The sequence below is a fragment of the Toxoplasma gondii genome, chromosome XII (genome assembly GCF_000006565.2).
Source record: "Toxoplasma gondii ME49 chromosome XII, whole genome shotgun sequence".
Classification (NCBI taxonomy): Eukaryota; Apicomplexa; class Conoidasida; order Eucoccidiorida; family Sarcocystidae; genus Toxoplasma; species Toxoplasma gondii.
Window position 1 is genome coordinate 6,676,169 of NC_031480.1, and position 13,255 is coordinate 6,689,423.

The 13,255-nt window shown below is 54.8% G+C and overlaps 1 protein-coding gene across 1 annotated transcript; it reads right to left on the reverse strand.

Moving 5' to 3' along the window:
- Positions 1–158: 158 nt before the first annotated feature.
- Positions 159–13,223, reverse strand: TGME49_277260 (hypothetical protein). Its single transcript, XM_002370421.2, has 5 exons — positions 5,886–13,223; positions 4,682–5,379; positions 4,033–4,347; positions 2,175–3,244; positions 159–1,851 (listed from the first exon to the last, which is right to left on the reverse strand). The coding sequence occupies exons 1-5, from the start codon at positions 8,557–8,559 to the stop codon at positions 1,557–1,559; spliced, it is 5,052 nt and encodes a 1,683-aa protein (XP_002370462.2). The 5' UTR covers positions 8,560–13,223; the 3' UTR covers positions 159–1,556.
- Between the last annotated feature and the right edge of the window lie 32 nt (positions 13,224–13,255).

Genomic DNA, 13,255 nt, shown 5'->3' on the forward strand with positions numbered 1-13,255 from the left:
TGGCAGCCACTTTTTCACACGGCACTTCGGCGCACATTTCAGGGTGCACGCGCCAGGCACAGCCGACCGCTTCGCGAGGTGTTAGTGACGCATACCTCGTTCACGTCTGTCTTCGAATACGAGACACAAACAAATTCCGTTCACGACAGATCACCGAAGCGTCATTGGGCACTCATCGTTATCACACTTTTCGTACACGAACTGTCGCAAACGTCTTCCCCACGCCTACAGGTGGCTTTGTATTCTGCACTTTGAAAGTGTGTGTCAAGGTGGATCTATCGTTTCGTTGCCAAAGGCGTGAGGGGAACAGAAGCTGAATGGCCTATACTTCGACCTGCGCAAGACGATGACTGTGTCTGTGATCGTGACAGGATCCCTACGTTGCCACCTCTCTCGATTTCGACACAATAAGTGAGTGTGCTGCGCTTCGGATCTGATCCTTGTTTGATCACATGTGCAACGGCAAGAACCAACTTGACAGAGCCTGCTCAGTCCAGTTACGCGGAGCACGAACGGCAGCCACTTCATGTTGTTTTCCTCTTTAACATGCTTAATTAGATGTGCTGTTGTGCACTGGTTTGTCATATTCATTCTATTTAGGACAGGATACGAAGAGCAGACATGTAGGAGTTTGTAGTTCAGCAGACTGACGAAGCGTGATAGGACGACAGAGCCTTTGTCTGAGTACTCGACTAGGTAGCCGGGAGCAGGCGAATTGAGGACTGGGTCACCGATATGGGGCAAAAACGTTATCGAGTGTTGACGTACAATTGACTCTTTTTTTGTTCCACGACATAATCATAATCTGCTGTTTCAGTTCTTAAGGAACGTTCGTCGCATCTACTGGCATAGCGTTATGCCAACGAGAATCCCACATTACACTCAACGCCACCCCACTGGACTGCTCAGAACAGCGGAAATTGTTGGATTTGTTTTCTTGGAAGCATTGGTCATTAACAGTGCTGGTGTAGTATACGCATGGAATCAATCCGTCGGTATGGTGTAAGATAGTAGCTTCCGGGGGTATAGCATGCCATAGTATTATTAGTGCCGATAGAAACAGGGAGCTAATATCGGAATGAGGCGGCAATATCAAAGCCTTTTTCTGACGTCAACATTGAGCCTAATAATAGAGCAACGCCACTGGTGTAATTCCAGACCCATCACGGAAACCGCTGAGAAGTGGGCGAAGCCGATTGCTTGGCCGTGTCACTTTCGAATGGGCGCCACACGAGCTGTTCGTTGAAACTGCCTCCGTAGTGCTTTTGTTTCTTCGCTGTTTCTTAACGTCTGGTGTACGCTGTTTCACGGAGGGTGTTCTTCTCTTTCTGCTCTTGTTTGTCTCTCCAGCGCAGTTAAACTTTTCTACACGCGTGTGCTGACTTTCGAACCCTCGGAGTTACGGGGGCCGCCGTGTACCCGTCTGGACAGCCAAACAGCACCCTCGGGTTTTTAGGTGGTTTCTCTCGGGGAAGAATGATCTTAAAAAGAGGAATCTACGTACCGTGTCAAGCTGGTTCTTCTCTCCTGAACAAAACACACAGGTGTAAACAGCTCTACCCCTCCTCTTCTTGAGACAGTGCCTCGATTGCCGCAACCCCAGTGAGCCAGTACAGACGATACGGAAGATTCGTGTCTCCCTGTTCTGGAACCTCGTCGACAGTCTGCCGAATCTCTTCTCCGCAAATCACTTCTTCTGCGAAAAGGGTCTCTAGAGCACCGTGGAGCCTCCGTCGCCACACAGCAGCGGCGGAGCGCGGAACTCTTGATTGTCTCTCGTTGTCAGTGTTTTCTGAGTCGCTTCGCGCTGCCTCTTCTTCTGGCCTTGGCCTCACATGCTCCTCGATGTACCTGAGGCAGAGCCAAGCAAAGAAAGCGAGAGAGAGAGGTTTACCGAGAAGAAGCAAGACAGCGGCAGCAAGCGATGAAGAGGAGGACAGCGACATAGTTTGAAGCTCAAACGATTACTTCAGTGGTCCATCTGACAGAAAAAGAGAGAATCTGCATGCACATGCAACATGACGCACCTAAACAGCTACTGGTTGGCGACCCGGACACGCAGTGGAGAGAAACACCATCGACAGAAAAGAGAGACACAGAGTCGATCGAGAGCAAAGAATGCACGAGACCCCTGCACACAGACAGTGACTGGCGAGTGAAACGGGAGAGCTTACCAATCCACAAGATGTCCAGAGTGGATCCTGTCTTGCTCGTTGAGTCCGTGAAGCAGCTGAGCCACCATGGCTTCCACTGCCGCTTCCACCTGTTCGTCTGTGACAAAGTTTTCGTCCTCTTTGTCTTTCTCTCGTTCGCCTCCTCGCTGCTGCAGCGGTTCAAACTCGGTTGTTTCCGCCGCCGGCTCGCTCTCAGCCTCGCCTCTCAAGCTGTCTCCGCTGGGGCTTCTGTCTTGCCCGTGTGCCGTCGAAACATGTGATTTGCATGGAGAGGGAGAGGACAGAAACGAAGACGAGAAAGAGAAAGGACGAAGCGGGTGTCGCTTGCTAGCGTCGCCTCTCGGAGTCGAAGCAACCGAGGGAGAACGAGAATGGGTACGCCTCACCTGACGCCGCCTTCTTTCCAGACTCGCAGAGATGCAGGTTTCCAGGTCTTCATCCTCGATCTCAACCACGATGTCTCCGTCCGGTCCCGCCAACTGAGACTGTCGCACGCGCTCCTGCTTCGTCAGCTGCTTCTTCTCTTCTTCTCGCTTCACACTCAGCTCCCTCGGAGCCTTGACGCGGGCGCGTGAGGCGCCAGAGTCCTCCAGCCGAACACCGGGTTTCCCCGACAACGGGTTTGCGACATGCTTTGAGGAACCTCGAGAGTCTCGCTCTCTCTCTCTTCTCTCTTTTCTCTCCGAAGCGTTTTTTCGTCTGAACTCTGGCAGAGGCCAGGAAGCCTCACCTGCATCTTCACGTACATCTTGCTCTTCTCCACGCACAGCGGAAGATTGTCTGTGTGGGTTGGCATCTTCACCGGCCTCGCGAAATCGCGATAAGCGCCCTCCGCGACTCGCACTCGCCTCTCGCGGTTCCCACTCTTCTTTCACTGCGTGAACGTCCTTTCTCACATTCTCTGCTTTCACTCGAATGTTTGCCGCAGTCGAGGAAGAAGCGAAAAAGCCGGCCCTCGAAGACTTCTCCCCTAGATCGGGCGCGAAATCAACAGACGAAGGCGGCACGCCACGACCTGGACTGGAGGGCCCGAGGGACGGGGAACGCGCCGTCTTCTCCCCTCGCTGCGGCTGTGCAGACAGCAAGTCACAGAGAATCGAGAAATGCAGAACGCAAATGAACGGGAGGGAAGCCCAGGAGATGCAACGTGGACGCGCAGGAGAGACCCGTAAACGCCCTCGAGTTGCATCTCTGCAAGTGCTGTCTTTTTGAAACCGGACGCGCATCCAGGAGAAAGGAGAGAGACACGAAACACCGGAAGCAAATATTGGGAGACAAAAAATGAGCTGGTCCCTGAAAGAGAGATTGAGACATGCAGGCGCGGGGTATGGGCATGCAAGCCAATGGGAGACTTGGACGACAACAACTGGGCCTGGAACCCTTCCCAGGTGAAGCACCACGAGTGCCAGAGGATGGTGGAGTCCACAGCTTCTATCTGCGAGAGAGTCAACAGTACGGAAAAAGAAGCCGACACTTTGAGCTTCACCAGACTGGTGAAGTTCGGAAGTGGAAGCTCGGCGCCGTCACACTGAGCCGCTGCAGCGTTTTTTCAGAAAACCTGGAAAGACCCCTGGCGTTTGCGAAAAGGACTCGCGCGATCGTGAACATCTGTGCATGTTGTCTAACTCGTTGTTGCGGCTGCGGTCTGACTGCGAGAACCGTCGCTCGAAGTTCATGTGCTTTCGTCCATAGGCAGAGGCGGAAGATTCAGAGACGAACGACGCAACACCGCACTCGAGGGTTGTAGGTACAGCGTTGAAACGGTTTCTGCACCCTAGGCTACAAAGGCGTAGACATCTGCAGAATTACGAGCGTCCTCGCCACAGTGAAACACCGCCCCCACCCTGCCGCTTCTCACTTTGAGCTGGATGTACACCGGAGCGAAGACATGCCGGCCCTCCGCGTCTCCGGGAAGGGTCTGGAACTCCGAGTTTTGCTCTAAGTCGATGAATCCCTTTGCATGCAGCAGCAACGCGTCGCGGAACGCCCTGGCAGCAGTCATCCGGCTGTGTCCCGCAATCACCGATTGAAGAGGAACAGGTGGGCTACCTTCCTCCGACGAAACATGACATTCTTTTTCGCTCCCCAAGCCGAGAAGACGAGAACGGCTTGCAGAGGAGCGAAGGCGAGACGAAGCGGCAGCGTCGGCGAGGTGATTCACTACGGCGAGGAGCTGAGGAGAAAGGAAAAGACACACAGAAGGTCCTGCAGGATTTGTCTCCCCTTGACTGGGAACAGTCCTAGCCTTCGTATGCTAGAAGATAGAGGAGACTTAACTTCGCGGCCCCGCTTTTATACACGCAGGTGACACACAGGCACCTACAGAAACATCCACACACCTCAGTGGTTCGAAATCCATCCTCTTTGGCTTGCATGCAAGTAGGTAGCAAATCGCTAACGGGAGAAGAAGGAATCCCTTGGAGCGAACGTATGCCTCACCCCACCAGAGACGCACGAATGCGCAGGGAGTCACCGCTGGAGTCTCCCTTTTTTGTGCTCGGACTCACATGCCAGGCAGAAGGACCGATTTCGTTTTCTTCCTCCGTGGGCTGCAGCGCAAGAACCGTCTCTTCTCTCTCGCCTTGAGTGGAAGAAGCGAGGCGGTCGTCTGCGCGGCTCACATCCGAGAGGGACATGTGAGCCGCACCGTCTGGGCTTGCCTCGAAGAATTCATTTCCGAGGAAGGCGTCTGAAAACGAATCTTCTTCCCTCAGCTCTGGGTGACCTGTCGCACCAAGTTTTGTGCTGGCTCCATCCCGTCTCCCCCGCGACTCCCCGTCTTCGTCCTCTTTCGCTGCTCGTCCGTCTCTCTCGTCTCTGTCCTCTGCGTCCCTCCCAGTCTCCCTTCTTCTCTCCGCATCTGCGAGAGAAGCTAGGACGCGGGAGGCCCGCGGAGAAACGCGCGTCCTCAGATCCAAGAAGCTGCGTTGGCTCTCCCCACTCCTGCGCTCTTCCCCGACGCAGCCTGCACTGCTGAGGGTATCTGCAGACGTCCACGAGTTTGCCGCAGCCGCCCCGGCGCGCTGCGCCCGCGTCTGCCACTTGGCAACCTCCCAGGAGAGGGTCGGAGTCTCACGCCTCGCTTGCATGCATGCAACGTCCTCACGCGACATTCGCGCTCGGCTCCACATCGAATTGAAAAGATGTCGCTGAAGAAGCTGGTCCCCTCCATGCAAGCCACCGTCGCGAGGGTCCAGGACACAGTCTGGAGAAAGAGCAACAAACAAAGACGAAATACAGAAAGGAGAAACTGTCACGAATCAGTCGTCGAGGAGAGAAGACGCGAACAAGAGCGGCTTAGAATGGAGATCTGCTTCTAAAGGCGAAAATCTGCGCCCCAGGGAGAAGCTAGTGAAGGCGAGACGCCAGAGATGCAAGGTGAAGAGGCGGCGGCCTCGGGAAGAGAAAGAGCGACGACAGGAAAATCAGTCCAGAGGCTTCTGCTTTCCACGTTCTCACACACTCTCTTCTCTCGCGTTGTGTCTGTCATCCTGTCTCGCTTGCTGATCTGTGTCTCGGGAGGAAAACGCACAATTTTTTTAAATTTGAAAATGGGTCTATTCGTCTCTTGCACCACATAAACAAACACATACGCACTACATCTACATCTCGGTATGCACGTAGATATACATGTATTCACGTATGTGTACATGTGGAGCACCCCCGGTCTGCTCGCTCTCTTTTCACCAAATCTGGGTTCGTTCTTCTTACCATTTTCTCCAGCGTCCTTGCCCTTTTTCCTTGTCTTTGTCGCGCTTGCGTCGCCTGCGTGTGTCGTCGCGAGTTGCTCGGCCCTTTCTGTCTCACTCCTTCTCTTCTTTAATTCTTCTTCCAAATGCGGAGAACAGCACGGCGCGCTCCACTGACGGCTGTGTAGAGCCTCGTTCCTTGCGTGGAGAAGAAGAACTCTTTCTCTCTCTTCTGCTTCTTCGAGGATGCGTTTCGCCTGCCCCGCAGCCGCATTCAGAAGCTTCTCGCCCAGCGTCTTCAAGTCCGCCTCTCCGGTGCCGCGGCTTCCCCAGGCAATGCGCGCCAGTCTCTCCTCGTTGCCATCCCAAGTGAAGCGCAGACTCTGTTTCTCTCCCTTCAGCCGCTTCCTCCCGTCCCCGCCTTCTCGCGCTTCTCTCTTTTCTCCCCCATCTGTCTCCTCCCAAGGCAAGGCAAGCACTGGGGAGTCTCCCGACGCCCGGGTCTCCGTTCCTGTCTCTGCGCGTGTCTCTCGGGACCGTGTGGAGACCGCCTGCTCTCCGACTTCTCCTCTGCTCGCGTCGTGAGGCAAGAAGAACTCGTTGTCGTCGAAGAACGGGTCGTTCAACAAGAGGTCGTCTCTCCGAGTTTCGGGGTCCTCGCCGTCGTCGTGTCGGAGAAAGGCGCTGGACGCTCGGATGTCGAAGAGACTCACGCGCCTCCTGTCTCCACTCTGCGGGTCTCCGGCGCTGTCTCCGTCGGCCCAGCCTCGCCATGCGTGGAAATCGCCGAGGCGGTCGGGTGTTCCCTTCCCTGAGCTGGGCCGCGACAGCGAGGAGAGGTGAGAAGACAGTTCGCTCTGGCGGCTGCCTTCGCTCTCGCGTTGACCATACACCCCGCCGACGCGGATCGGCGAGGCCACCCGGGGGTCGACGGCGACGCCGATGGGGACCTCTTCTTCGGGGAAGTCTTCTACGGGGAAGTCTCTGGGCGCGGCGTTCCACAACTCCGAGTGATTCGCGGAGAAGCCGTCTCCTCGCAGCGGGGTGGAGATCTGCGTTTCCGGTCGCCTGAAGAGCCCGCTGGCCGGCACCGGGAAAGCCGAGGAAGTTGTGCTTGCGTGCTCAAGTGTATCGACAGCCGGGTCCTCGAGCGGCGGCGACCGCGGGTCTCGCAGGAGAGAAAACGCGTTGTGTCCAAACAGAGTGCGACCTTCTTCGCTCCGTGAATCCGGGAGCGACAGCGACGAGGACGTGGAACTTCGACGCAGCGACATGTACGCTGCGCTGTCTCGAGAGAGCGCGACGAGATCTCCGCAGTTGTCAAAAAAGGGAAACGCCGAAGCGGAGAAGTTGAAGGGGGTCTCTTCCAGGAAGGACTGGTCAGAAGTGTCTGCGTCGTCTGCCTTGAGAGGCGCCTGCGACTCGAAGAAAAAGGCCGACCCGTCGGTCTTGGGGTCGAGGAAAGAAACGGCGGAATTGTCTGCAGCATCTTCCGGCAAGAGCGCAACTGCCCACGCGTCCGTTCGGTCGCCTTTCGAGGTTGGGGGCGCGTTCGCGGTCTTCTTCCGCTTTCGCCTGCGAAAGGTCGAAGCCTTCCCAGGCCCTGAAGCCAAGGCTTCATAGTACAGCTCGACAGAGAGCATCCCTTGGCCTACAGGCACACGAGGACGCAACTCCCAGGGGCATGGATGGCGAGAAGCAGACGCAGCAGAAAGAGAAGAAGGACGAGAAGAGTAAATACGTCTAGATAGAAGACGAGGCGAAGAAAGCGACGACGAAGGAAGAGGAGAAGAAGCGACAGAAGGGTCGTCCTTGTGGAGCTCGTGGTCCGGAGCCTCGGCGTTCTGCACTTTCAACCGGAGAAGTTTCAGGTCCCGAAGGAGAAGTTGAATCTGCCTTAGGTGGACTTGTGCGATTGTCGAGAGGAGACAGAAAAGCAGAAAGAGAGAAGGCGAGTTCGCCAGGTCTCCGGTCACGTGGTGTCTTCGCGTCTCGCGATCGCCTGCGCGTTCTGACTCAGCTTGAAGGCGTCCGAGAATCGCGCAAGCCTCAACCAGATTCAGCGACACAAGAGCCTGGTGTTTCAGGCGGACGCCGTGGAAGGCCAGGAGCGAAATGGGGTGCAGCACGGTTCCTCGCAGCGCGATCAAGAGGTCTCCTCTCATTCCTTCGCGTTTCGCATCTCTTCCCGAGGCGAGAGGAACCACAGCGAGAGAAGAAGCAGAGGATTGCCAAGAGGAAGAAGCTCTCGAAGCTGCGTCGATGGATCTGCGCCGAGTCTGCTTTCGAGAGGCCGCCCACGCGTCTCTGTGCCTTTTGGAGAGGTGCCAAGGCATGTCGCGACTTGAGCGTTTTTCCTCGTCCTCTGTCCGGAGAGACGCAGAAATCCTTCGCGCCTTCACCGCCCTCTGCTGTCCCTGTGTGGGCGAAAGAGAGACAGAGACGGACGCTGGCGACTCGGGCGTTGTCGGCCCCAGCGGCAGGCGACGACGCGTGGACGCCGGAGACTCATCGTCGCGTTCCAGCGAGAACGAACAGGAAGAAGGGAGAGAAGCTCGCGACCTGTCCGCCTCCTTCGACGCGGAGACATGCGACTCCACTGAGGCGCTCGACTGTCTCCTGCACCCCGACGCGGTGGGCGACACCCCGGCAGGTCGCCGCTCGCGGGAGAACGGCGAAATTGTGGCCACGGGCATGAAGCCAGAGCAGCGACAGCAGCATCAGATGGGAGGACCGAGACGGACAACACTGGCCGAAGAAAGGAGGCGTGGAGACAGCGCGAGAAGAAGAGAGAAAGAGAGAAAGAGGGAGAAGACGCGATGGGGTCGAGTTTCGGGGTCTCTGCGGGCAATCCAGGAAAAAAGAGTCGACAGAGTGCAATACCTCAGGCAGAGTCCGACTGATGGTTCGCGGTAGCTGAGTGGAGGACAAAAACAGTTGACGAGAGACAGAAACTGAGACATTTGTAGTCTCCGCGAGAAACCGCTGTCGTCTCGGGAGACGAGGAACCGCGGTGCGGCTCGTGTGGCCAAGGCAGAGACACAGAAGCAGGCGCCTCTTTCGAGGGAGTTTCACACCGAAGAAAAGACAAGTGAACAAGCCCAGGTGACAAATGGTACCACAGCATAAAGACAGGAACAGCAGAACAGCAGAAGGCAGCTGGAATCATCCGCTGTGCACACCAATTTCTTCACAAGCTTTTTACGTCATTCCCAACGCGAGCTTCTCTTTACCCACAAGCGCGTCTTCACAAGACCTGAATCGACCGATTTCCTCGGCAAAGCTTCATGTTTAGATGCAAAAATTTTCTACACAACGCCGCAGACATCTACCATTCCAGCGCACCAGACCTGTGGACGCAAGCGATTGACCTGCATGGACGGAGGATGTTCCAAGAACTCTTGTGAAATTCTTTTAAAGGCGGCGCATGCAAGCACGTAAAAGCCAGAGTCGCAAAAAGGAAGACGGGGTGGTTCTATATTCGTCTCCGGGACTTTGTCCGAGAGGAGTCGTGGCGGGAGAAAGAAATTCAGACAGAGACCACCATTTCGCACCGGCGGCCCTCGACGCTGTCGTCCCGAGAAGGGAGTCGAGAGGAAGTCTGGAGAGTTTGACAGGAAACGGAAAAGGAGTGCTTCCCTGCTTTGTTTCTACGTTACAGACACGGCCTCGTCACGTTGCGTCTCTTCTCTGTTGGGGGGAGAAGACACACGCACGGAACCGCAGTAGAAGCGACTTACACACCGACCACAGAGTCGCAGGAGAGGCCAGAGACATGGAAAAAATCTGAGCGAGGCTCTCTCGTAAGAAGAAAAGGAGGAGAGGAAAGACGGGCAACCTGGTGAAATGTCACCACAGATTCGGTGAGATTCGCCAGATGCGAAAAGTCGCAAGCATCGAGCGTGACGGTGGTGTCTGAAAAATCAACACGCCGAGGACGTTGTGCCTCGGGTGTTGACGAAAAAACAACAGCTGTTTCTCAGCGAGACATGGTTTTTCCAGGAAGGGAGGAGCAAAGCTCATGACAGGGAGATAACGAATTTGAAACAGGAATGGAGGAAGGAAATTTGAAAGAGAAAATGGGCGCGGGTGGGTGGGCATGTTGAGGCCGATTCCGACTATCGAACGCGAATGTACGCACGTTCACGTCTGAAAGAAAGTCTTCATGTCTTGCAACAGGTGTGTTTAACGATACTCTGAAAGGGCTACGCACTTCAAGAGCCACCCCGAAGAGGCGACACTGGCAGAATCTGTGATCCCCTCGAGAATCTAGTCTCCGTGTGCCGCTCCACAAGAATTTGTGTCTTGGTCAAGAACGCTCGAATCGACAGGAAGGCACAAAAATCCGGATGTCGAAACAGTGCGGCACTTCCTCATGCTGAAGTAGCCAGGCACCAACGCGAGAGCGAGCATCTGGACCCACTGGAAGCAAACGAAGCTCCGCTCTTGCCCGACGTGGAAATGCACAACACAGAAGTCGACACCTAAACAGTGGAACCACGTATTCACGCGTGTAAATGCATATGGAATTTGGAGAAGGGGATGTCCTTGTTCCGAGTTCAGCCGTGTTTAGAGTTTCGGTAGTGCGCAGAGCTGCCGATTTCTTCTGCTCCGGTGCAAAGGCAGAACATGTTCGGACCTCCTCAACGAGAGAGACTGAATAAACTGGATGAACAAGCCGAGATGAGGAGAGTGTGGGAATATGCCACAGCTGATTGCCTCTTGAGCAAACGAAAATCAACAAGCAACCAGTGGACACCATCTCCAACCCATCGACTGTGCGGGTATTGATGTGTGTCTTTCTCGAGTTCACAGCCACGTACCTGGCTCGCCACAATACCTGAAGACACAGCTACCGCTACCGTTTTTGACAGACTCACGCGCCAGTGAGCTTCAAGAGGGACAATTCATGAGGGACTTCATTGACGTACCTGTTTATGCTTATGAACATTCGGGCTGACAGAAAACTGTTTGGGCTGTCTGCCCGTACAATTCTTTTTTTAGCGACACACTGACTGCACGCTCCCTTCCTGCCACGTCAAGATGAGACGAGTTGCAATGAGTCTCTGCCTCATTGATTTCAGCTCGAATTTACACTCGGAAACACAAAATCAACCCGGTAACTATTAGGCACGGTTGTTCACAGCGAATGCACGACTTCCAGCCAAGCACTGTTGTCATTGGGGAGACTAGTGGTGTCTAGAGACGATGAACTCGTCACAAAGCCTCTTCGTTTGGTTGACCTCGTATGAAGTACACCTGTATCAAAAATGCGCCTTGCCTCATCTATCGGTTTAAATTACGATTGATGGAGTTTCAGGTTTACGGCGTAAGAGTAAAATATGCTACAAATGCAGTGCAATGTGGATCTAGACCGTGGCTATACACTCCCTATGTACAGGTGAGTCTCTAAATGCTCTTCTGGCGCTCCACCTCCGCCTCTGCTGATCGTAGGCAGCTACCCTCCCAGAGGAAACGTTCGCAGGTAAGACTACAGAGGTGTGCGAGTAGCCTATGGAAGGAGAAGCTCTTTTGTGGCCTTCCACTTTATTGGCACTGAACGGACTTTCTCATGTGACAGTGAAATAGCAGTCTACGTAAACAAGTCTCCGTGCATTCATAAGCATACACATCTGGAGATTCTGCAGGAAGGTATCTGGGTACGTAACTGCGCACTTTCTTCACCATTTCAGCTGTGAAAGCAATGCGTACACCCGTTGTGACGTCGGCTCCAGTCCCGTTGCCCGAATTCGCTCCTCCGATAGGAGTCGATTCACCGGTCTCTTCCTGAGTATGTTGGGTACCCACTTTTTCCCTCTTAAGGTCTTCGTCCTGCAGAAAAGGATAGATGCAGAGCAAGGTGATCACTTTGTCCCACCAAGGCACGAGAAGCGGCCACTGCCTCTCGTACACAGAGGGGGAAGCATTGGGGAGACCTATGGCCGAACCGAGTGCGATTGTTCTTGTGGAGGCCCAAGTGCTGCCTCTTTCCTTCTAGGTGGTCGATAAACGCATTTCCACGAAGTTTTCCAGAAGAACAAAGGGCATCTTGTGGCCAAACGGTCCGTGCCCCCCCCCGATCTAGCGCACTACGCTTTCATCAGGCTTGTGTGCTGATGGAGGCCGCCGTGGTCCAGAATTTCCCTTTGAAAAGGACCTGCGTCAAGAACACGAAGCTCCATGCTATCTCCTCGTAAACTGCCCTTTCATATTCCCACTTTTGCAGAGCTGATCTTAATTCTTCGTCTCCGTGTCGACTGGCGTCTCTCGCGTTATCGCGGAATTGTGACCACCGCTCGCTCGCAGCGCACGCAATATCGGCGTCTGCTGATTGGTAAGCGGTCTTTCTCGAAAACCCGTGTGAGTCGCTTCAGTTTCGACTGTCGGGACGAGACTGACTGGGGACACCGAGAATTTCCCCAGTCAGTCTCGCAAGTTGAGCTAAGTCGAGAGGTCTCTGCTGTTATCGGAAGGACTGTCTAGCAGACTGCCTTCGAGTGTCCCTGGACGCGACCGGTGTCTGCTGACGGCAGTGCTCGCCTTCTCGTCGACCTCTTTGCGTGATTCCTGTTTCGCCAGGCGCAGGGAACGCATCTGCTCAGCTTGCATCTGCGACCGCGACCCGGAAAAAACCCGTGCTCTTCGTGGGAAGGGGAATTTCCCTCCCACCCCCCCCCTCCCGGAGCTGGTGGCGTCGCGATGGTCCCGGAGCGTGCCCTACATAGATTGACCAGCCTTTTCTGAGTTGCTTCTTGCCGCTGCAAGTGTGCAAAAACGCTGCTGAAATCAGAAACGCAATTCTGGCGCAACACCGTGCGTGAAGTCCGTGAGGACCGTTTCAACGCTTCCAGCCATTATATTGTTACCAGGCATGCTGTCAGTTCTAACCGGACGAACTGCCGAGCATGCAAAAAACAGACGTCGGCGTGTCACTGGCGTCCATCACACAGGAATCCTTGAGGCGCCGGCTAATGCACGGAGCCATCAAATGTTGTTGGCAGCTCAGTTTCAACACACAATACAAACGAGCAGAGCATAAGCGAGAATTGAGCGGCGTCACATTGTCACCACATTAGAGCGCGCACGTGCTTGTGATGGTCGTCTTGAGACGAGCACGATGAGAGGAACGCATCGCGTTTCTGGGGACTGTAGACGAACACGGTAACCTGTAATAAAACAGTTGAGATAAGCAGCCTACCGGGTTGTTACGTTATCGCAAGTGCAGCGTAAAAACATGGGTGTCCGATCTTTCTTCCGAGTCGGCCCTATTGGTATAAATCCCCGCATGAATTTGCTCCGTCGAGGAGCGCTTCGAAGGACAACGTAAGGCGCTTGCTCGCGGAAGACAGGTCTCACGATAGCCGACAACAAAAAGGTCAGATCCCCGGCGGT